Raw genomic sequence first — 25794 nt, forward strand, 5'->3', positions numbered from 1 at the left:
ATAAATTTAATAAATATACTTTTCAGAAGAGGATGAATAAAATATTTTTATGAATATGATGGAATGTTCACAAAGAAACTAAAAGGATATTTTAAAAAAGTTGTGGAGACAAGAGAATATTTTAGAAAATTATAAAGACAAATAAATTATTTAGCATTAAGTTTGCAACATAAGTAGCCAAATATATAAATTTAGATGCTCGAGAGATATCTCTAGAAGGTGAGGGATGGCATATTTCTTTTTCTTACAAATTGAGGTGCTACTAAATATACCATAAAATTTAAAGGCAAAAGTGATAGAAAAAGAAAAGTTGGTATAGTCAGAAGGGCAATTTGACAATTTTATAAATAGAACTTAAATACGAATTGTACTAGAATTCTCAAAGTTCAAAGAAGGTATCACATTCAATGACATAAGATAAATTCAACAAGAAAATAATAAAATAGATTTAGAAAATGAAATATGAAAGCAACAAGAAAGGTCAGAAAAGAAGTTTGCCGGCTAAATCAAGAAAGACCCTCAGAAATTAAAAATAAAAAGATTCAATGTGTAATTTTCTTATTTGACTCTCGCAATCCTTTTGCAAAAGAAAATTAAGAAAAGTAAACGAGCCAGAAAAATGAATGCAGATATTATGCCTCTGTACGGATCTATTCATTGTCAATTGTCAAAATCAAACCTACTAAATGGCCAACCTGGATCTCACTACCAGCTAAGTCAATTGATTTTATCACCCTTCTTCAATTTCCAATTTTCTCTAATATTTATTTTTTCACCAAAAAATAAAATGAAATCAATCCCAGAAATATTTTTGTTTAGTATATCAATAATTAAATTTCTATAAGTAATCTGATCGGTCTGTCTATTATTATTAAATATATTTAACTTTAAATTTTCTTAATTTTTATCAAAATTTTTAAGCCGGATAGAGATTAGCCCTCCAGTGTCTTTCTCCCTGCTCGAGATCGAGTGTCTTTCTCCCTGCTCGAGATCGAGTGCAGTAGAGTTCATACACTAATGAAGGTTTACTACTTTTATTGTGAGAATGAGAAAATAATTATACATATTATATATTCTTTAATTTTATTGAATACTTAAATAATAAAAATAAAATAAAATTCAGATTATTTAGAAGATTTAGCCATAAGTGCAATCGAAATAGAATACGAAAAAGAAATAACATATACATTTACCTATGAAGAGAAATATGTTTGGGGATCAAATTAAAAAATGTAAGGAAATTATAGATGAAAAAATGCGGCATCCCTGAGTCACTTTCAATAGTTCAAACTTTGGTATCATAAGAAGCGGAAAGGCAACTTTTAATTAGTTCACATCTCATAATCACTATCATATCTTTGCAGAGCCAAAACGTAATTACTGATATCATATATTTGCAGGCCTTTGTGGAATTTTGCATCAGCGTAACATTAACAGCAAGGTGATAGAAGTTGAGTCACAGTTGCCTCATGACGATGATAATTATTCATCTTTTAGTTCGTTGCGCGTCATTATTCACTAGTGGGATTAAAGTTTACGCAATTCAACTAAAACTATTGGGTAGAATAGAACCAAATGAGTTTTTACTTTAGAGTTGAGAATTGCCTGGAATTGCGAATAATCAAAGGAATTAAAACAAATCCAACAAAAAAACTTTCGAATATTGTGTTCGGCAACAGGGCTGATATTTTATGACGACGGAATGAGGAAATTGGATAATTAGAGCAGTGAGCAGAATGAGAAAGTTAAAAAGAAAATGAAGACAAGAAAAGATTTAGGTTAGCAATTTCAAAAGATGACTATTATAACAAAAGTCTTACAAAGCGATGGTTTAATTGATCCATAAATTAGAGAGAGAGAGTCAATTAAGAATTATGAGTACGTCTAACACAACACTAGCAAGTATTAAAAGAATAGAAGGAAAGTAATACACGATTATATAGGCTGCTAATTAGATCCATGACAAATATTTGCTAGTCCTTGTCATTTAGTCTTTTACAAATAATAATAATAAAATGGCGGACGGACCTCGGGGTCTTTTGGGGTGGAAGAGTATGACGGTCGTGAGAGACATTATTAAAAGGAGGTTGGAGATTAGTATAAATAGTGGCAGAAATACGGATGTATGGCATATGATCCTTCAAAGTTACCTCTGTCCTAAGGAAGGTCTCTGATATTATAACAAATGGCAGATCTTGGAATGAATATCTGATTAAAGCTTTATTCCCGGAGGCTCAAGTTAGAGCTATTTTTTATGTTCCTATTGGATCTAGTCATATGTCTGATATGGTTATTTGGTTCCCTGAGTCAAAAGGTGTGCTTACCACCAAGTCTGCCTATAAATTAATTTGTAATTTAAGGGATGCTGCTATATCTAGGAATAGAGCTTTAACATCTGAGGTCATTGATGATTTCTGTTGGAAATCAATGTAGACTGTTAGAAATAGTTTACCCACTAACCAGAGATTGTATAAAATGAGAATAAAAGAATTTAGCCTTTGTCCTATCTGTAATTTGCATAAGGAAACAGTGAAACATATCCTATTCTTGTGTGATCATGCTAGGGCCGCTTGGCTTGCATCTAATTTGGGGTTCATTCCATAAATACTTGGCTTAATAAGTTTTAAGGATTGGCGGATCAAAATGTCTGAGAGGGCCAAGATGGAGCTTGATGGAAACCTAATTATTTAATTAGGTTCCTTGGTCGGAGCATTTGGAAAATGAGGAATAGGTTTTCTTTTAGGGTTGTGTTCCTGAACCTGTTTTGACTGTTTGCAGAGCCTCCTTAATGGTTTAGGAGATCCTCTCGGCTACTCATAATCCATCTAATGGATCCTCGCCCCAGTCTACCTCAAATGTTAATTATCACAAGTGGTGCTTTTCGGTTTTTGAATGCTTAAAAATTTAATTCTGACGCTATTTTTGAGCTTAAACTTGTAAAACCTTTCAGGAATGTGAACATGGAATTTAAGGTGAATAACTTTATAAGAGTTTAATATTTTACTGCCGACCTATTAACAATTGATGTGCGAAAATATTTTAAATAATGCTTGCCATTCAGCAGATTTGGTCATCATGCATTAAAATTGGATGAACACTATTCTGAATTTACATTGGATATATCTCCAATAGGTATGGGGCCACTGTCCCGGTAGTATATTTATTATTCTCTTAATCTATAAATACAGATATTTTTATATTCTTACTATTTTAATTTCGTTTTCCGAGTTTGCTAATGCAGATTAATACACTATCAGAGTCATGCAAGCACTTATGAAATGCCAAATTATAAACCACATTAAATTATTTCAAGCATATAAGGTATAAATTTGGTGATGTGAGATCATGCTTTCTCAAATATTTCCTGATAGAAAATGGAGATGACGAATGAAATCTCAAGGGAAATATTATACAAGTCCATGAGATAAAGATATTCATAAATAGGAGAATTTATAACCTAGTCAGAATGAGAGGATTTGACTATTTGAGCCTGAGCTAGCTGGGAGCATGGTCTTCTAGTGTCATCCCTTGTTGCTACTATTTAATACATATAAAATCTCAATTTGTCAACAAACTTTTCTCCTTCCCACCGTAACCAAAAGTCATTACATTCACAACCGATAGATATTTAAATATTATCAGAAAGGGTCTCTGCGAAATACTGAAGCAAACCGCATATGTCAAAGATATAAAATTAAAAATTTGAAGCAAATTACACCAATTAAAATAAAATATTTAGAAATTTAAATGATTTTTTTTGAATTAACCTTCTAAATAATAAGGTTTATTCTTTCTTTTTTCTTAATCCATACTTCAATAGTATATCCACATTAATGTAAATGAAACTGATGAGAAATGAAAACAACCACCCACCTATGAATATGATGACATTTAATGTACTGTAACACATGGATTAATCTTTCAGAAACAAAAAAACACATGGATTAAGATTAAAGGCTATACAATGACATTGTAACCAACCAATCTAAGCATCATTATAATTTATACTTCATTAATTTTCCAACAAATTAACAAAATTCCCACATTAGAGTATAACACTTAACAATTAATGTAGCATGAGTATCTCTAATCTCCAAAGCAATTCAAAATTGATAATACAACAATTAATAGGTGGCGTTGATGGACTATTGTGAGAGACTTTTACTTTTTGATAAAATTAATTGGGAAGCCCTGCATCTAGTTATAGCCTTTTTATTAAAGAAGTGATTGTTTTTTGGTATTAACATTAAGAATTATTATTGAGAATAATTTATTTGCCCACTTTTTGCTCGTGTCTTCCGGTTCACTAATCAGCCCAATGCAGCAACCAATTCGATGGACCTTAGCCGTCAGGATCGGAAGAGACAAGGATTTTATACAGCTCATGATATAGTTTTGTTAAAAGATTTAAATTCTCAACTCCACTAGACCAACATGAAAATAGAATATCATAAAATATAAAAAATAATCATATAACTCGCTTCTGTAATCAGCAAACTAATTTTCGTAAGCTTCTTTGTTTTGGCGTTGAATTCTTATACCACTTTGATGACTGGTTGGCAATGGCCAAAACCTCAGGCCATAAAAATATATATTTTGTTTGTTTTGGTGGTTTTCTTGCTATAGAAGTGGGGACGAAGCTATGGTAGCCTCCTCTTAAGAGCACAAGTGCACCGCTCCACCATCAAATGGCAGCCTGCCAGCCGCCCACACATTATTCTTCAACATCTCTGCCAATAAAGAACGCCTTAAATTATTACGTGGCTAATCACTTTATGTACACGAATAAAATAATAACAACGATAGATACTACTGCTATTACCTCGGTGATGATAATAAAACAGTTTGAATCAAATATAATACAAAAAGTACATATATATATATATATATATATATATACGTATAATTTTTCAAAATGAAGAGACCGATAAATAATCTTACCCGAGTTATTTTCACACATTTACTATACAAAAAGGTGAGAGTTCACAAACGTTTGTTTAGTAATTTAAATAAAAAAATATTGTTAATGGGTGTAGAATGATAAAAAAATAATATGAAGAGAAGAATATGAGATTGTATTAACTTATGTAATACATGCTTTGGTACATATTTGTATATATACAGAAAACAAGAGCTAGAAATAAAAATAAATAATCACTAAATCAATGACCTAAAATCAACCCCTCTAATTGTGAGTCAAGAATATAAACAAATCATTAAAATCTTGGAGTAGATTATTAACTAATATAATCTAACATCCCCCTCAAACTCAAGGTGACAAAGAATTTGCTAAATTGAGTTTGCAAGATAAGTCATGAAAGCGACTAAGTGGGTGAGCTTTAGTAAAAATGTCATATGTCTGATTAATAGAAGACACATGAGAGAGTTGAAGAGTGCCATTGATGAGATAATGCCGGATGAAGTGACAATCAATCTCAATATGTTTGGTGCGCTCATGGAAAACATCATTACAAGCAATTTGTATGGCACTGTGATTGTCACAGTAAATATTTGTGGCATTAGATTGTGAAACTCTCATATCCTATAACAACCATCGTAAGCAACAAAGCTCAGAAGTTGTGTCAGTAAGGGCCCTATATTCCGGCTCCGTACTTAAGCGGGAAACTACTGTTTGCTTTTTACTCCGCCTAGAGATGAGAGAATCTCCCAAGAAAAAAAAACAATAGCCAGTCGTAGATCTTCTATCAGTAGGATCGCCTGCCCAATCAGCGTCTGAGAATGCACACAATATTAGTGAGGATTGTGAAGAATAATGAAGGTCATGAAACAAAGTACCCTTGATATAACGAAGAATTCGAAGAACTGCACTGAAATGAGAACTGTGAGGGGCAGCCATGAACTGGTTAACCATGTGAACTGCATGAGCTATGTCTGGACGAGTGGCGGTGAGATAAATAAGGCTTCCAACCAATTGCCTGTAAAGAGTAGGATCATCAAAAAATGTGACATTTGTCGGTAAAAGCTTGACATTAGCTTCACGGGGAGAAGTCTTATTATCTGTCAGGTTGGCACGTGTTAAGAGATCAGTTGCATATTTTGCCTGAGACAAGGAATAGCCTGAGCTGTGAGATGAAACTTATATCCCAAGAAAGTAACTTAAACGACCAAGATCTTTCCTCTCAAACTGCTTGTTGAGAAATCGTTTCAACTCTGTAATTCCCTGCAAATCATCTCCTGTAACAATCATGTCATCCACATATAACAGTAAAAGGGTGTATCCCTTATCCGTTTTGTGAAGAAATAAAGCGTTATCATACGAACTAGAAGTAAATCCAAATTTGTGAATTGTGGAACTGAATTTGGAAAACCATGCACGAGGAGCCTGTTTAAGACCATATAAGGCTTTATGAAGATAACAAACTTTACCAGGTGGATGATCATAGCCTGGCGGGGGTTTCATGTAGACTTTTTCGGAGAGATCCCCATTAAGGAAAGCATTTTTGACGTCCATTTGGAAAAATGACCATTTTTGTACAGCAGCTACAACAATAAGGCTTGGAACTGAAGTAAGACGAGCTACAGGTGCAAAGGTTTCTTCATAGCCAATACCATATTCTTGAGTAAAGCCCTTGGCCACCAAACGAGCTGTATACCGTTCTATTGATCCATCAACACGGGTTTTGATTTTATAAACCCATTTGCATCCCACGATAGCTTTATCAACCGGAAGATCCACCAAATCCAAAGTTTGTGTCTTTATTAAAGCCTGCAATTCTTCTTTCGTAGCTTGCTGCCAAAGAGGATTAGTATTGGCTTCCTTATAAGAGGAAGGCTCATGTAAAGTAACAATTGTAGAGTAACAATGATAATCACGGAGATAAGATGGTGGTTGGCGTACTCTAGGAGGAAGATCATTTGAGTAAGTTTCTAATAATGTAGAATTCTCAGACGTGTTAGATCCTGCAGGATAGGCAATAGGTTGGTCATATGTTTGTCCTGCAATAACAACGTTAGGAGAAAGAGGAGAGTCCTCATTTTCATTATGGACAGTTTGTATTTCAAGAAATAAGTCAGCGGAAGGATCACAAAAGTAAGGTGGACTATTTGTAGACATTTGAAACTTAAAGACTGTAAAAAATATTTTATGTTTTTTAGAAGTAACATGCCGAGAAATACGTAGACGTTTAGAGATAGGGTCCCAACATCTATAACCTTTATGTTCGATTCCATAACCCAAAAGCAGCATAGACGCTCACGAGGTTCTAATTTTGTGCCTTCATGTGGCTGTAAGAAAATAAAGCAAGCACATCCAAAAACACGAAGTAGAGTATAATCAGGATGGATACCATATAATCGTTCATAAGGAGTTTGATTACCAATAATCGGAGAGGGGACACGATTAATGGTATAAACAGCTGTGAGAGCAGCTTCGACCCAGAAACGCTCAGGACAAGCGGCAGAAGTCAAAAGAGTGTGAATAGTATCCAAGATATGTCTGTGTTTTTGCTCTGCACGACCATTGGATGGCAGTAACATATTATGACAAAAGTTGTAAAAGTTTATAGTCTTTGTATTCCATGGCATTATCAGTTCAAAGAGTTTTTATGCTATAAAAAAATTGAGTTTTGACAAAAGAAGCAAAGTTAGCATAGATTTCATATAAGTGAGAACGATTTTTAAAAAAGTATATGCAGGTAAACCGAGAGTAATCATCCACAAAGATTAAAAAATAAATTGCACCGCCCATTGTGGCTATAGGGGATGGTCCCCAAATGTCAGTATGCACAAGATCAAAAATAGCAGAAGAAAATGAAGTGCTTTTATTAAAAGGTAAAGCATGTTGTTTTCCAAGTTCACAAGAAGCACAATCAAAATTTTGATATTTAATATTTTCTAAAGCACTGCTAGAACATAAAGATTTAAGTGTAGAAGAAGAAACATGACTAAGGCGAGAATGCCAAGTTGACGAGGAGATGTAAGCGCATTGAGATACAAAAGAAAGGACAACATTTGTTTGTGAAGGGAGTTGAAGAGAAGATAGTTCAAACAGACGACCAACTTTACGGTCGGTCCAAAGGATTTGTCCCGTTTGTGGATCCTGCACATAACAACCATGATAAGAAAAATGTAAGTCAAAACCTTTCTCACAAAGTTGTCCAACATAAATAAGGTTTAATGAAAGCTTAGGTATAAGAAAGTGCATTGTAAGGACAAATTAGAAGTAGCAATATGACCTATATGGCTGACAGATATACAAGAATTATCAACCGTATGTATAACAGGAGCATAAGATATGACATTTTTAGTTTGGAATAAATGAGGATCTGCAGTCATATGGTTACAACAACCAGAATCAAAGAACCAAGAGGAAGTTGTACCTTTGGTGGCAGAAAAGGCAGAGGAAGTGGAGTTAACCGTAAAGGATTGAGCTAGAGCTTGTTTCAGTGTGTCAATGTCTATCTCGCTTAGTAACTCATTCAGAGATGGGGAATTACCAGGTGAAGAATCCTCCTCAATGGTAGTAGCTGCAGAAGTATGAGTAAATGCCTTACCAAACTTGGATCGGGATTGGGTGTACTTTCCTTGCTTGCCTTGTAACTTGAAACATTCAGAAATAAGATGCCCATCTTTATGACAGTACCTACAGTTTTTCCCTTTATTTTACGAATATGCAGTAGTAGCCAGGACTGTATCAGTAGAGAGGACTGACTTATGAGGTTTCAAATTTATTAAATGAGCTTTTTTGTTCAATAACTCTATAACTATAGTGTCAAGATTTGGAAAAGGATCCCTATGTAACAAAGAGGACCTTACTGACTCAAAGTCATCATTTAAAGCTAAAGTGAACTGATAAACTCTAAATTCATTTCTTTATTTAGCATAGAGTTCAGCATCACAAGAATCATGCCAAATTGGTTCAGACATTGATAATTGGTCCCATGCAACAGTCATTTCAAATAAAAAATCAATGATGGACTGACCTAATTTTTGATGCATTCGAGTAAGAGTACCGTAAAAGTGAAATCTGTGAATGGCGTTTGTTATTGAATATCGTTTTGACAATAATTCCCACACCTCTTTTGGAGTATCAAAGCGTCCAAACTGGAGCTTGATGGATGGGATACAAGTGTTTCGAAACCAAGTAAGAATTTGATGATTCTTACTGTCCCATTCTTCAAACTGCTGAACATATTTGGACTGCTCCTCTTCTCGATGAATAGATTTATGTCTTTATTGGTTTTGACCGGCCCAGTATCATAAATGTAAATGGCTCGGCTAGATGGGGCAGAATAAAAATAAAATAGTAAAATAGAAATTATCTTTCGGAGAGATGGCCCAGTGGTTGATAGCTCCAGTCTTCTTTGCCCTTGATTAGTTTTATTGTAGCGAATTATATTAACATATCTCTATAGCTTTTTTCCTCGAAGAAAGCTTGACATTTCTTCGGACCAAATAACATAATTTTTCCCATTAAGGATAGTAGTAATTAGATGTGAGACGTCAGATTTCTCCATGAAATAGATGAGTCAAAATATATACAGACCTGAAAATATAAATTGCTGAAGTAACAACAACAAATGGACTCCTTTTATTTAAAGAAAGTGAAATTTTGAGTAATGTCTCTAATGATTATAATTTTGGTTTCTGGAAAGTATGATTTTAAATGGATTGAGTGATAAAAGTGTATGATATCACATGAGAAGCCAAAAGAAATAAACCAAAGTAAAAATACAAACAAACAAAAAGAGACTAAAGAAATTTTATAGAGCCATGCTCTAATACCATGTAGAATGATAAAGAATAATATGAAGAGAAGAATATGAGATTGTATTAACTTATGTAATACATACCTTGATACAGGTCTGTATATATACAGAAAACAAGAGCTAGAAATAAAAATAAATAATCACTAAATCAATTACCTAAAATCAGCCCCTCTAATTGTGGGTCAAAAATATAAACAAATCACTAAAATCTTGGAGTATATTATTGACTAATATAATATAACAATGGGTTCAATGCGATAATATGTTTTGCATACCTTATTCTTTAATAGATGCTACTTACTGAATGTCTAAATTAAGCTATCTTTATTGTAAATAGTGTTAGTAAATTGAATTTTTAAGGAAGTCATTTTTTTTATAAATTAAAATTAAAAGTGCTTGATATATAATTTAACTTTTTCAGAAATATAAAATTGTGGTTTTGTTATATATTCTAAAAGATAATAATATTTATAATAAAATTAATATTAGCTTTTTTAGATATTTAAATAAAAATATATCAGTCAATTAGATTATAGTTAATTAAGAAAATTATACTTATCTAACCTCCTTAAATAAGTTCTCTATAAGAAACGTTAAGTTGTTTACTTCTCATAAAAAAATTTTGATCATGCAATCCAGACACAATTAAAATCTATATTTCTCAAGAAATACTATCTTCTCTTCTTACTTACCCATATCAGAAGAGTTCTCGGTGCAGGATTAGAGCTACTTATTATAAATCAAACGATCTATTATTTTAACAAAAGTGTTAAATAACAAAATAATAATGTAATTTCCTAAATCACATTAAAACGTTGTCAATTCAATTAATGACAGAGTATTATCCACCATGATATTTCCCATCTCCAGCATTAATTACTATATATATATATATATATATATATATATTAATTTTTAAAATTTAAACTTTTTTGACACATGTTTAGTTTTGACATTTAGACTTTTTATTTTGATATGTGTACTATTTTTGACACAAATAATTTAAATTTCTGTGTAATTTTATAGGTTTTTTATTAATTTATTAATTAATAAATTATATTTATAATTAAACAATGACCCTAATACTAAAGATAGCATATTTATTATATTTTAATACTATATTAACTAATAAATAGTTTATAAATCATATAATAATACTAATTCTATCATATAGCATATTAATTATATTTTAATATTATATTAACTAATAAATTATTATTTTTAACTAGATAATAAGTTAAATTCTAGAAAATAACATCTTAAATTATATTTCTAATATTATATTTAATAATAAATTAATTTTTAATTACATAATAAAATCTTAATCTTAAAAATAGTAATATCAATTATATTATTAAGTTACACAATACTAAAATTAATTAATAAATATTTTTAAAAGAATTTTTATATTATTATACTAATAAAGTTTTAAAATTTTAAAAAATTAAGAATATTTAGAAATAGTTAGTTTGCTATTATGTTTAAAAATATTATAAATTAAATATTAATATTATAAATTTTATTAAATTGTATCTATCAATTTAATTTTATAATCGAAATAATAATAACGATCGTGCAACTCAGGTAAACGACTAGTAATAAATAAATTTTTATCTAAATTTAGTGTATATAATGCAACAAATAAGAAATTGACATGTTTATTTGAGAGTCTTACACTTTAATATCGAACAATTGATATATATTTTATTATTTAAAATTAATAAATATATATATCAAATATCTATCGACTTAGCATATAAATAAAAATATACATCGGGTTTAACCACAAATTTATTTTTTATAATAATAATAATAATACGAAGAGTATGATAAATCTTTTTTGATATGGGAAAAAAATTTAATGTCCATATTCCAATTAATATCCAGCAGAATACATATAGTGAGATGCCAGGTTTCCCTCATGTCTTGGATACATTAGTACTGGCAAAGTGACTTTGAAAATGTGCATGATTTTGAAGTTTGGCAATCGACAATGACATTTCGCGAAAATGCACAAATTTTATTATTATTTTTTCTAAATGATCTGATCAGGAAATGAAAAAGAAGGAAGAATAAAGAACAGTTCAGGCCTTTCTCATTCCTATTTCCTTTTGGGTGCACCCTACAGTTATACTTGTTCCGGATAATCATTGTAGGACCTAAATGAAAATAAAACAACCCTTGAGAGACAATTGGACAAATATCATATTAATCTTAATTGAACGCCAAAAGATGTTTTGATAAATTAATTTCAAAGTTAGACGCAAATGTTCAAATTAGTTTTTCTAACAACTCTTATAACCCTTATTTTTTAAGTGGGATTAAGACGAAACACTTGAGTCAATTTTAAATATCAAACTAATATGCTTAACTCTTTTTTTATATCTCCACCATAATAGAGTGAATAATAAATTATATCATCTTATTATTAGTGGAAAAGATCAGTAAATAAATTATCAAGTTCAAATATATAGATTATGAGCTTAAATTTTGTATAAATCGTCTCTTATAACTATTTTTTCAATTTCTGAATAGTCAGCGATTCAAAATTAAAATTTTATATATATATAAAAAAGATAAAAAGTAAACAAATTTGTTAATTATATAAAATATATAATATATAAAACTAATTAAACTATATATGATCAGACATTGAAAATGCTATTATGTTTAAGATTATATGAAATTTCGATGGTTAAAATTAATTTAAAAAAAAAAAACTGAAAGATGCCCAATTTCCACCATAAAATTCATAAATGATGCATGGTTAATAGTGGTTGATGGATTGGACAAGCAACAAAAGTTGATATAATGGTGGCAGATCCATAACTGGTGGGTGTGTGATATCCGTCTTAAAGTTAATTGGCTTATTAGTTTTATTTTCTATTTGTTTATTTTATTACTAGTTAGTTGTCCAATAACTAATTTCAATTGTTTTTAATTAAATAGAAGACACATAATTTTTTTGACTCAAATAATAAACAATGGAATGAAATAATAAAAACCCATATCCTGACATCAACTACCAGCATAACCCTATTGGCTTAATGCTTTCAGTTTCATCAGATACCTAAATTTATATTTTTCGTATTATTTTTGTGGAGTTTATAATTATTCTACTAATTAATCATATTTAGACACTGACAAATGTCTCGATCATGGCTATTCTATTATCTTATGATAAAACCTCAGAACTACACATGACCGTCCGATTATATTTACATCACGCACATGGCATAGGTTAAGGTTAGCCTGTCAAAATAAATATGTTTCATGTCTTTTAATTTTATATATATATATATATATATTTATTTCTTATAAAATTTCATCAGCATATAAATATTAGATTTGAAATTCCTTTTTTAATGCAAAACACCCTCAAATTCGGAGAAAAAAGGAATTATGATTTTTTTTTTCTTTAACATGTTACAGAAAATCCCAGATTTGACAAAATAAATTAGAGAGAAAGATAGAAAGAAAGAAAAAAAAAAATCCTTGATTTCACCAAACCTTTGATTTTTGCTCAAAACCCTATCCGCCAATCACAAACCCTAGATTTATTCTCTTCAAAATTCAATAGTAATCCCTCCATTGCATTTTTTTTAATAATAATATAATAAATTATTTATTATATTTATTATCTAACTTTGATCTGTGAGTTTATAGATTCACATTTGTACTCTTATACTAAATTGACAGTTCTTTTTTAGAAATCATTTCTTTTAATTTTCCTTTCTTTATTGCGTAATTGAGTGCAATCTGGTTCTGCAGAGGAGCTTTGATTTCAGGGAGTACTAAAGTTGCCCCAGCAGTTTTGGGGCCAATTTGGTGAAGTGAGTCTGAACTATTTTCTTAATTAAATATTTTTTCAGATCAATTTAGAGTATTTATTATTTGGAAGTTTTGTTCAAGATAAACTGGTGCTTTCGCCAATTTGGCGAACTGGGTTTCCGTCGATTTTCCATTTTAATCCATTCTGTTGCTTATTAATAATACTGTATTGTGTGACAGTAATAGAGAAAGATAAGTGATTCTTTTTTCTTTAATTATTTTTTATGAGAAGGAGATGAGATGAAAGGGGTATTGTCTAGTGTTGTGAGGTTTAAGGAGAGATAATGACTGGAGGGTCATTGGGTTTAGGGATTCGTTCTAGTAGTTATGGATCATTGGAGAAGCAATTTCAACAGCAAAACGGTGTTGGTGTTGGTGGTGTTATTTTGCCCAACCAAACGACAAGCCGTCCTAAACCTGCTAAAATGCTTAAAGAGAAAGAGCGGCTTTTTCATTGGATCTGTAAGATTGTTGGCCGTAAAAAGGTTGGAATGTTGTTCCTTTGTATCATCTCCGCTGCCGTTTTCGTCTGGGTTCTGTATGTAGGAAAAGGTCTGGATTCTGATTCTCCAATTCATATTTACTAGTTATTGGTTTGTTATAATGCTCAAATTCATTTCTTAGATCGAATGGGTTGATGCTTGTTTTGTTATTTTCTTGTTTGGATTGCTTGTTATACAGCTATTGCATTTTTATTTAAATTGTTATTGCATTTTTATTTAAATTGTTTTTGGTTGGCTGTATAAATTGGGAAATGTGTACTTAGGGTATACTTTCATGTTTTAGATATCTAGTGCTTTTAGGCTGTTGTCAGATGAGCGTGGAATTGCTTACATCTCACTGAGGGGATAATTGCTGCCGTTGGTCTAATTGAATAAATTTGAAATGTAACTTGGTAGCATCCAATTTTGAAAATTTTGATTTTCTTTTACTTGTTTTATCCCCCTCTCCTGATGCCCTTTCCCAGGGGTGGTCTATGTTGTAGTTCCTGCTCCGTTGTTACCTTTATTAGAGATGTGATGCTTGCCTTTTGGGCTGTTTCCAGGTGAGGATTCACAGGAAGGTGACCATGTCTCAAACATTACGTTTAATAGCTCTTATCCATTTAGCAATACAGAGAACAGGACTTCTATATCTAAGAACTTCAATTTGCTGCCACCACAGCCACAGCCACCGCCACCGCCTCCTCCTACACCATATTTTCTGGGCTATACTCTTCCTCCAGGGCATCCATGTAATAGCTTTACTTTACCTCCTCCACCAGCTGATAAGAAAAGAACTGGTCCACGGCGTAAGTTCTCCCTCACTAGCCACTTGTTTGGTTTACCTTTTCTTTTCTCTCTATTTTTTTTGTTTAATAAGCAATGCTGCAAAATACTTTATGTTGTGGATTTGTCAAGGTGGAAGGGATTTTGACTTGCTATATTTTTTAATACACAAGAAATATGATGTCAGTTTTGCTGAAATCCTGTGTTGGTGTATATTTCAGCATGTCCTGTGTGTTACCTTCCTGTGGAAGAAGCAATTGCCTTGATGCCAAAGTTCCCCTCATATTCTCCAGTAGTTAAGAATCTGACTTATATCTACGAGGATCCACTAAGTAGAGATGGAGAATTTGGAGGTTCAGATTTTGGTGGTTATCCTACTTTAAAGCAGAGAAGTGAATCTTATGATATTAGAGACTCGATGAATGTGCATTGTGGGTATGCTCTCTTTCTCTCATTCAATTCCTCCTGCACATGTTTATAAGTATTGGAGGTTTTTCCTTTGGAATTTTGCCTGATCTAGTTTACATCTTTTAGAGCAACACAGTACATTTTTTTGGATCCTCTATTGATTGTTGGTTCATTTATTTTTCATCCTGAACTTTGGTTTTTGCATATTTACACTAATCAGATTTGTCAGAGGACAAAGACCCGGCCACAGTACAGGATTTGACATGGATGAAACTGACTTGGCTGCAATGGAGCAGTGCCATGGGGTGGTGGTTGCTTCTGCTATATTTGGTATCTTCTTTGCACAATGAAACTTCAACTTATCGTTTCCTTTGCATAAGCTGCTAGCTAAATAAATTGTTCTTGTCTGTCAGGAGCCTTTGATGACATTCAACAGCCAAGTAATATTAGTATGTACTCCAAGCAGACTGTCTGCTTCTTCATGTTTGTGGATGAAGAAACAGAAGCATATTTGAAAAAGAATGGTGGTCTAGACAGCAGCAGGATGGTTGGAGTATGGAGAATTGTTCTTGTCCGTAATCTTCCTTATGCAGATGGAAGACGCAATGGAAAGGTAAAATGTTGTATTTTAAGTTAGCATTTCCATTCTTAAGTTGGATCAAAGCTTGAGCTTATTGTTTCTCTATGTGTCCAGAATGTGCCGCAGTAGCTTTAAATATTAGATTTCTATTATTTTGACCAGTGCTCCTTCACATGAATAGATGGGAAGACTCATATAACTGATTCCACAATAGTCTTTCTGTTAATAGCAACGTCTAGAAATAAATAGCATTCAGTTTCTTTTGGTAACTGTTGTACACTAGAATCACTTTACATTTGAAACTTGAAAGGGCTTGATGGGATTTGGAGGGTAAAAGGCTGTGCTAATGATACAAGTTGGCACTTCAATATGCCTTTTTAACCCAGGTTATGCCTGTGGCAGGTACCAAAGCTTCTATCACATAGGCTTTTTCCAAATGCCCGCTATTCTTTATGGATTGATGGGAAGCTTGAACTTGTTGTAGATCCGCATCAAATCCTTGAAAGGTAAAACTCTGGTTCTCCTTTTTTGTTTCCTCTCCTTTTTCTCTTGATCCATCTATGATGTTTGTCCAATTACTTTCATGAGCTTGCTATGCTGTCAAGTTTCAAATATCAGGGTTAACAAGCTAACTATACAATTTCATATTATCAAGTTTCAGGAGTTGGTCATTGTATATTCGCAATTAATGCATGCATCATAAACTGAATTTTTGTTGGATGCGCTTTGGTGTTTTCTGTTGAATTTTTGCAAGGACACTGGGGGACCATGTATTTACAAATTTCCACTTGTCCTACTACTTAGTCTCTTAAATTCTCTCTTTGGTTAATCTGGAGAATATTTGAGATGTGTTTCACAGCTTAAAGTCAGTCTCATGGCATAGATAAAATTCCTTTTATTTCTGAAAATCTCATTCTTGGGTCTAGTGTCTTCACATTGTATATTGTATTTTTTTCATGAACCCCAAATGCCACACACTATGATTGCTTCTAAGTTATTTGACCTTTGCTAAAGAGTTACAATGCTGGCTGGGGTATGATGGCGTGTATTTTGGGTTCAACTTTATGTTATTAATATAGATATTGAAAAAATGGAATGCTTCTCTGAAAAGTAGTAGGCTTTAAAGTGAAAATAGTTTAATTCCTTATTGCTTTCCCTACTAATAGTTTTTTTTTTTTTTTTTTCTGAAATCTATTAATAATTTTCTTATTCACCTTTTCTTTCTGGTATATCGGAAAAGTAAAAAGACAAAAGGAAAAAAAGAAAAGAAAAGACTGACCCATTAAACCAGCACCAATAAAGTCCGCCATTAAGAGCTCATGAGCAGATATTCTAGGTCTATATAATTCCTTTATTACTTTTTTATGGATAAATTATGTGCTTTGTAATGTATATTAAGTCAACAAAAAGTTGGTGGGTGGTTTATCCAATGAATCTAGAAACAGTGGTTTTGCCTCTAGGAAAGCTGTGAGATTTTCAAGTTGTCATTTCAGTGGTGCTCCAAAGGAAAGCCATGTGGCATAATGGAAGTTCACGTTAGATGTAGTAAAACTGTTAGTGGTGGTTGTTCCTTTTGGTGTGGCTAGAGTCAATTTTGGGCTCCTTAATTACTATTTTTCTTCTATTTTTGTGCTAATGCACAGGCATTTATGGAGAAAAAATGCGAGTTTTGCAATTTCTAGACATTACAAGCGCTTTGATGTGTTTGTGGAAGCTGAGGCAAATAAAGCAGCTGGAAAGTATGATAATGCTTCCATTGACTTCCAAATTGATTTTTACAAAAAGGAGGGTCTGACTCCATATTCTGAGGCCAAGCTTCCTATCACAAGTGGTAAGTGTAACTTTGCTCTCTTCTTTTCGGTTGCATCTGTTTAGTTTCTTTTTATTTGTGTTTGTTATTGGTATAAAGTTAAATTTGATGAGTGGCTCTGCAGATGTCCCTGAAGGATGTGTAATAATAAGAGAGCATGTCCCTATTAGCAACCTCTTTACTTGTCTTTGGTTCAATGAAGTTGACCGCTTTACATCCAGGGACCAAATCAGCTTTTCCACTGTAAGAGATAAGGTTCAGGCAAAAACAAATTGGACAGTCAATATGTTCTTGGACTGTGAAAGACGAAACTTTGTTGTTCAGGTAATCATGTAACACATTTCTGGTCATATTTTTTCAAACCAAATTGTCCTGCAAACAAGGTAGTTTTGAAAAGCAGCACTTGTTTTTGCACTTCTTTTAATACCAAAGACACACCAACTTGTCTTTTGCACTTCTTTTTTCTTATTATTATTTTATTTAAAAGGATAACCGGTTTTGGTACGATATAATTTACAAGTGGTATGCCAGAGTGCAGTCAAGTGTTTTCTTTTGATTCTCTAACCGCATTATTTTTCTTTTTGCTTTTTTTTTTTTTTTAAATAAAAGATACTTGTGTGTTTCTTGGGAATTTATGTGCTTCATTGTTACATTATATATATATATATATATATATCATCGTGTCAGACTAACTATACACATTGCAACATCGTATTCACTATGCTCAACTTGTTGGAGAATACAATCTGACTGGTGGACCAAATCTTATGCCAAAAAATTCAGGGAGATATTAGAGGAAGTGTTTCTGAAAATTGTGAGAAATAGATGTTATAAAATAAGTTTTTGAAAAATCCTAAACCTTCTAATAGTGAATGATGTTTCTGAACACCTCAGGGAATTTTCGGTTTTAGTTCTCTTTGGCCAAAATCTGCTACTTAGTTGCATCTTATTTCCTCCTGACTAGACACCTTGGTTAAATTTGCGTGAAAGTCCTGACTGTTAAATCACTAGTCTGTCAATGGCTATTATCCTGTGTATGCCTCATGCATTTTTGTGTAAGTGCGAACTCTCTGTTCCAATCTGCAGAAATACCATAGAGATGTTCTAGAGCACATGGCTCCTCCTCCTCCTGTTTATCCACCACCACCACCAACTCCACCATCTGCTTTGGTGCATGAAGCACCATTTAAAACAGCGCTTGAAAATTCTGATGAAAAGGTTGTGAATGGCCCAGTTCGGAGAGCAAGGCGGGGGAGGAAATCTGGATCAAGGCGTCACCGCAAAGTTGTTGCTGGTGGCAGGGACATTGATTCAAGTTAAAGTTTTGTTCAGGAAAATTTGCCATTCCCTGGTGGCGGGAACATTGATTCAAGTTAAAGTTTTGTTCAGGAAAATTTGTCATTCTTTTTCTTTCTCTCTGAAAAATCATTCATTGCAGGGATGGAAGATTTGTGCAAGATGAGTATTGTAGTTCTTTTTACCACAGAGAACACTGGCTCTCATTCTTTTTTTTCTTTTTTCCCTAGTTATGAATTCTCCTCTTTTATTCTTTTCTTTTCTTTTCTTTCTAAAATTCTTTTTTTTTGTTGTATATATTATATATAATATAATTTCCAATAATTATGATATGGGTTTCTACCCAAGTCCTGAAATGTGGTAACCCATCTTTTTGTTGTTCAGTATTATAACGAGGTTGTATTGGAAAAATCATTTAATAGGAATTATATGTTTTCTTCGGTTCAGAATGAATAAATTTTATTTGCTCCTTGTAATTTTATCATTTACTTTTTTGTGCGTATTCTGCATTAAATATAACTTTGCTTAATCTTCTTGTTTGATGAGAAAATAATGCCTATTTTCTGAATGGTCAAACATTTATTAAATTATATGCATGGGAAGTCTTACCGACTTTTACAGGGTTGATTTAAAGCACCAGAAAATCCACATCCGGAAATTCTTGTTCCTGGTTTTTTTTTTCTTCTTCTGTTCCTACTGTTAGATTTCTATCCGCATTTGGACGTAGAAAAAAAATGAATAGCTAGAACCGACCATACATCCATTCCATACACATAGCACGTTTTGGCCAAAATTAAGGTAATAAAACATGGCCCAGTAAGCTTTGAAGGAATTTGTGTTAGTTTTTCACGTCAGATTTATGAAAGAGAATGCTCCTCTATCCCTCAACAGAAAAATGTTGTGTGTTGTTTGTAAATCTACGGTCTAGTTTATTTGCTCAGGGCTGATTACTGATCCTGAAAGGCAATGTCACTAACAGTTTTCACCACCTACCTAAAATTTAATGTGAAGGTGATGACCCTTACAATATATTGTCTTGATGACTACTTGTTCCAAGATTTATTTGCTATCTCCTAATTATACTTTTCCTCTGTCCTGTTTCTGCCTCAAATTATTGTTGTTTCAAGCATAGATATCTCACGAAAAGTCACAGCTGAATTTCTTATTCTTTAAGACAAACAAAATATAAGGGATTACATGTGATTTTTTACCATCTAAGCGTCCTCTTTCTAATTCCTACGTAATTTTATGAGTTTAATCCGGAATCTTCATTCTCAATTTCTTTATAATTTGAAAAAGAAAAAAAAGAAATCTATCATATAATCCGAATTTCTCTGTATAGTTTATATAATGAAAATTTAAGCAGATTTTTAATATACTATAAAGCACAGTCGTTTTTCTGTCGGCAATATAAGAAAATGCCAAATGGCAAATTTAGTCCAATTGTGTGTGACATGAGCTGGGTCCCCCCTGGAAAGATCCTTATCTAATTGTCTTCAAACAAAGAACCAACGGAATCTTTCTTCTTCATTTTCAATGGCATAATAAACAGAATCCTTTTCCTTCTCTAATCCCTCTCTGCACCATGACTACTTCCACGCTCATCACCTAATCGAATCCCAACCGTCTGATTATAATCAACACCCAGATGTCATCCTCATCAGCCTTCTCCATCATCTGTATCCTGCACTCGTTGATTGCCCTAACGAGTGGGAGTTTAATGATGTTTCACATGAAAGAAATCTACACCTTCACCCACGGCTCTGACGCAGCTTTGAAACTAATGGGATCCACTCCTCATGACCAGCTATTAATCAGGACGTCCGATTCCTTTTCCGGGTTATTGCTATTTGCAATTGGGTTTCTAATATTCATGGTTTCTTTTGTTAAAGATCGTGACCTTCAGGCTTTTTTTGCAAAAGGGTGTACTGTTCTTCATGTTTTTATGGCTATCTGGAGAGTTACTTTTGAGAGGAGAGTTGACGTGTTGGCTTGGGACTGGTTGAGACAGATTGTTGGTGATTTCTTATTGGCTCTTTCGTGGGTTTTCTTTCTTGTTTATTCTTGGAGGGAGAAGTACGATTAGTCCTTTTTAATTTCTTTTCTCAGGTTACGTAAGCCTTTCTTTTTCCTCTTTGTTTTGGTTGTATTCTGAGGAGATATATAATGGTCTGAATGAGTTATAATTTCTTAAATATTGATGACTGAGTATGATCTGGATTTAGTAGCATGGAATTGGGATTGTATATGAATCGAATTAGCTTTTTGCTATAGTGGAGCATCTTCTATGACTCTCTGCATAAAACAATTTAGCTTGAACTGATAACAGGCCTTTCTCTTTTTAGTATTTAATTTAGCTCTGCTAACTGAGAGTTTGTTTTGAGCTGTAATATTCTACACTTCTGATGAAATACTTCATTTTGTGTTGCGGGTGTACACACATACCCAAATTAAAGTAAAGATATCCAAATCATTTTATGTATACGATAATTAAAAAAAAAATTTACTTTAATCTATAATATTATTAAAAATATCATATTAAATATAAATTAGCTACAACACTTAATCAAATGGAAAATAAAAATTTAATACATGAAATTTAGGGTGGTCCTGTGCTGTTTTTAAGGAAGAATGGCCACTTAAAGATTTAGATTGGGCCTTATGTGGTGTTAATTCTATCAATTTTCTTTAAAGAACATTACATCATTTATGCATATTTACTATAACTCTATTTCAATTATATTTGGCAACTATTTCTTTCATTTATACTTTTATGTATTCTTTTCATCGAGTAATTTTAGATGATTCTCTGATTTGGGCATAAAATTACCCCTGAAAGTTATCACAAGTTCAGAATACATGGGCAGAGTGGATTTGGTTAAGAACAAGATTGGCTTGTTTTCAATCCTCCTTTTCAATTAAACTTGATCGGCCATGGATTACCACTAAAACCTGATTGTTGGCCCAACTTGGATTTCCGTTCATTGGATATGGAGCACAATACCATGTCAAAAGTTGCCGCAGTATAACTTATACTTATTTGTCGATCCCTATATCACTTCTTTTCTTTATTATTATTATTATTATTATTATTATTATTATTATTTTCACCCTCCGGATTGAACGGATTACCTTGTGCATGAACAAGTTCATGATGGAACTAGAAACTTGTATTTCCTGATCTTTGGCATGAGGTACCTATCAAGTTAGGGCAGGTGGCCCATTATTCATGGCAGTTTGGTATTAAAAAGAAAGAAATAAAGTTCAATTTAGCTCCTCAACATTTTGTTAAAGATCAAATTAACCCTTTTCACATTTTTGGATCATTTTAGCACAAAACTTGCATTTATGGGCTCTTTTACAATTTTATTTTCACTAAACCACTTGTGAGAAATTGAATGATATTCAAAAATATAATTATTTTTATAAAATTTAATAATTAATGAAAAAAATGATAAATTTATAAAAAATATTAAATTTTCTTTTAATCGCATATACTTTATTATTAAATTATGAAAAATGATAATCTTCTTTATCTTTTACAAATTATAATAATTCTTCTAAGTCTTATTATTATCGAAAAAAATAAAAGATATTACAAAAACATGATTATTTTTGTGAAGTTTAATGATTTATGAAAATTTGATAAATTTATGAAAAATATATATATTCTTATAATCCTTAAATTTATTGCTAAATTATCAAACATAACAATTTTTTTCATATTTTCTCACAATTTATAATAATTTTCTGTAAGCCCCACTACTTGCTAGAAAAAAATAAATGATATTAAAAAATATGATTATTTTTGTGAAATTTAATAATTTATGAAAAAATTGATAAATTTATAAAATCTATTAATTTAATAGTTGAATTTATTGGTAAATTATAAAAAGTGACAATCTTCTTTGTATTTTCCTTTTACAAATTGTAATAATTGTTCGTAAGTTTTACTACCTATAAAGAAAATGCATTGTATTAAGAAAATATGGTTACTTTTATAAAATTTAATAATTTACGGAAAAATTTAATTTTTTACAAAAGATACTAAACTTTTTGTAATCATAAAATTATTAATAAATTATGAAAAGTAATAATTTTCTTTATATTTTTGTCAAATTGTAGTTTATTTTCAGTTTAGAGTAGATTTAGGAAATATAAGTATCTTTAATTAATATTGTTAAATTTCCATCTATTTCTTTAAAATGCCTTTATTTATTAAACTTTCAATAAAAGCTATAATTTCAAAGTATAAAGTACAAAAATAATTACATATGATAATATCTATACTAATTAATAAATGATATATTTAACAATTATTACTAAACTAACAATTAAAAAAGAAAAATGACTATAACAAGTCATAGTTTTTAATTTCTTAACTATATCAATGATAAATTGTATTAGTTAAACAATTATAATATTTAGAAGAAAAAGTTTTACATTAGTAAATTTTAATTATAACATCTATTTTGAAAATAGTTTTATGAATAGTTTTTTTTTTTTGGTTGGTAACTACTGTATTTAAGTTAAAGTAAAATAATTATAATTTTTTTATAAGTTATTATCGGTTACCAAAAACAATTGCTACGAACAGTTAAATCAAACGGACCTTAAATATATTAAATAAGCATATTTGTAAGTCTAATAGAAATAAGTCACTTTAAATCTAGTGAAGCGCTGACATTCCATAAGCTAAACTTAAACTAATCACTCTCGTATGTTTAAGATATAAGTTTAGTCCGATTAAATGTTTTTAAAAGAATGTTAATCCTTAATTCTATATGAAATAGATCCTATCAACCGTAGTTGGTCTTTGTATAACTTATTAAATAGTAATTTATTTGCAGAAACCAATCACTCTTTTATGTTTAGGATATAGGTTTAGCCTACTGAATGCTTTTAAAAGAACTTTAACCCGCAATCTCTTATGAAAACAAATAATTTCTTTTATCATCGGACCGCAACCTTATTAGTAACTCATTTGTTTGTAGCACTTGCCTATAAGCCAGTGTTACTAGGCTTGGTCTAATTTTACTTGTACCACCGGCTATGCATAACTCATAGTATTTGAGTTTCCCCTTTAGCGACTTATTTATAGTTATTCATGTGGCTATGCTTTCGAAATCGAATATTCATAGAGGCTTTGGTCCAGTGGTATTAGAGTTATCTCTGAACTCTGAGGTCTAGAGTTAGAATAACAGCTCAAATGATAAAGAGATAAATAAATAAAAAAAATGAACATGAAAATAGAAACGGCATTATTCTGTCTTCATTCTTATTGGCACAAATTTTGCAGAGGGACATCAGCACAAAGTAGTATACTATGGCTATGAAGCTGATAGCAAATACAGTTAGATACTCTGTTGGATCATAGGCATGGTAGGAACATACACAAAATTATCTCCTCGAAAGAAATGGCAAACATGGGATGATCCTGGTTCAATCCCAAGCACGCGAAACGATGCATGATCACGACTCCATTGAGAAGTGTCCATATGACAAACAGCAACGGCATCCACTCTTCCTCCATGCTCGCCTGCTAATGAAACTACGAACACCTTGTTCTCCGTCTGTTGGCTATGGCAATAGAAAACAGTATAAGGATATGGCAGGGTATGGCATGCCACCATCTTTGGAACTGGTATCTCCTTAGGTTCTTCTAAGATAGTATAATTGTCTAAAAGGGTACTTGATTTGATGATGTGGGTTGTAGATAAAACTTCGAATTGGGTGTTTAATCCAAGGGTTTCACGTACGTAATCAAGCATGGATTCTGCAGATGTAGCACAATGTTTAGTTTCTCCTTTAATGGGTTTAACCTCGCATTCTCTGAGTGTGTTTTGCATGGCTTTGGCTTGAGGAGAATCTTCAGAGAAAGAAAAGAATTGAAGGAGATGTGGGAGTTGTTTGGATGAAAAAGGAATGGAATCTGCTTCGTCCCTAGGTAACAATGTAGAAGTTGAAGAATCTTTCATTGGAAAAAAGATTGGCATTTTCTTGCCTACTTTAAGATCATTCAAGGTGAAAAACACTATCAACGAAGGGTCCATATGGTCCATATGAGACGACTTGGAATTAGCATGAGCATGAGCATGAACCTGATGATCCATGCTCGGAAGTCTCAAGACGTTGCTGTTTTGCATAGGAATAGTCATCTCCCTAGCTCCTCCACTTCCACGAATGCACTGCAAAATTCATATGAAGAATAAATAAGAATAGTAATAATGTTTAACCACCAAAAAAGTACTAATAATGCATTTTAATTTCAGCAAAATCAGTTATTATCTGTAAAGAAGTTACAAGAACAAGCAGAAGATGAAGGAGAAAGGTCTCGACTGCAGAATGAACATCCATCTTTGTTGTGTTATCACTCGAATGAGATTTAGTGTTTTTTTCCTCCCCTGCTATGGAAGAGAGAATTCAGCACATATGAGATAGAACATCTGACCTGTTATTATATTTTATATATTTTCTTTATTTTCAAGAGAATTCTGAAACTTGCAATGGAGTTACTTATAAGGAATAGAATACATTATCAGAAGAAAATCATATAAATATTTATTAATTCTCCACTTAGTTTTATTTTATTAACATAATCTTAACTTTATTTTATTTAATTATATTTTAATTTATTATTTGGTAAATAAAAATCAATTTATAATAAAAAGTAATATATACTTGAAATGTGGGTAAATTCTAATTAAAACTATAATAAAATAACTAACATAAAATTAGTTTATATTATTATCTCATTATTGAAAAAAAAAACTATTCTCTATTAACTAAATATATGATACATCATTCAAGAAATTATTAGTATTGCTTATATATAATATTAATTTATATTTTATTTAAATTATTCATTATATC

General features: G+C 31.7%; 3 protein-coding genes across 3 annotated transcripts; 2 read left to right on the forward strand and 1 right to left on the reverse strand.

Annotated features, from left to right (window-relative positions):
* Positions 1 to 13064: 13064 nt before the first annotated feature.
* On the forward strand, positions 13065 to 19397 carry LOC8271405 (probable hexosyltransferase MUCI70). Its single transcript, XM_002509424.4, has 9 exons — positions 13065 to 14111; positions 14605 to 14850; positions 15049 to 15262; positions 15456 to 15565; positions 15649 to 15848; positions 16218 to 16321; positions 17459 to 17646; positions 17750 to 17949; positions 18712 to 19397. The coding sequence occupies exons 1-9, from the start codon at positions 13844 to 13846 to the stop codon at positions 18943 to 18945; spliced, it is 1764 nt and encodes a 587-aa protein (XP_002509470.2). The 5' UTR covers positions 13065 to 13843; the 3' UTR covers positions 18946 to 19397.
* A 1035-nt stretch (positions 19398 to 20432) lies between these two features.
* Positions 20433 to 21116, forward strand: LOC8271406. The gene has a single exon (XM_002509425.4). The coding sequence runs from the start codon at positions 20570 to 20572 to the stop codon at positions 21005 to 21007; it is 438 nt and encodes a 145-aa protein (XP_002509471.1). The 5' UTR covers positions 20433 to 20569; the 3' UTR covers positions 21008 to 21116.
* A 3055-nt stretch (positions 21117 to 24171) lies between these two features.
* Positions 24172 to 25425, reverse strand: LOC8271407 (BURP domain-containing protein BNM2A). The gene is made up of 2 exons (XM_002509426.4): positions 25225 to 25425; positions 24172 to 25109 (listed from the first exon to the last, which is right to left on the reverse strand). Exons 1-2 carry the CDS (start codon positions 25276 to 25278, stop codon positions 24276 to 24278), a joined length of 888 nt encoding a protein of 295 aa, XP_002509472.1. The 5' UTR covers positions 25279 to 25425; the 3' UTR covers positions 24172 to 24275.
* Between the last annotated feature and the right edge of the window lie 369 nt (positions 25426 to 25794).

This window comes from Ricinus communis, chromosome 5 (genome assembly GCF_019578655.1).
Source record: "Ricinus communis isolate WT05 ecotype wild-type chromosome 5, ASM1957865v1, whole genome shotgun sequence".
In the NCBI taxonomy this organism is placed as follows: domain Eukaryota; kingdom Viridiplantae; phylum Streptophyta; class Magnoliopsida; order Malpighiales; family Euphorbiaceae; genus Ricinus; species Ricinus communis.

Bases quoted from the DNA above. Each gene is read 5' to 3' on its own strand.
- LOC8271405 (XM_002509424.4), top strand. From the start codon at position 13,844: ATGACTGGAGGGTCATTGGGTTTAGGGATTCGTTCTAGTAGTTATGGA. The intron at 15,849-16,217 runs GTAAAATGTTGT...TGCCTGTGGCAG, and splicing joins ATGGAAGACGCAATGGAAAG to GTACCAAAGCTTCTATCACA. The intron at 16,322-17,458 runs GTAAAACTCTGG...GCTAATGCACAG, and splicing joins CCGCATCAAATCCTTGAAAG to GCATTTATGGAGAAAAAATG.
- LOC8271406 (XM_002509425.4), top strand. From the start codon at position 20,570: ATGTCATCCTCATCAGCCTTCTCCATCATCTGTATCCTGCACTCGTTG.
- LOC8271407 (XM_002509426.4), bottom strand. From the start codon at position 25,278: ATGGATGTTCATTCTGCAGTCGAGACCTTTCTCCTTCATCTTCTGCTT. The intron at 25,110-25,224 runs GTAACTTCTTTA...TGAATTTTGCAG, and splicing joins TTCATCTTCTGCTTGTTCTT to TGCATTCGTGGAAGTGGAGG.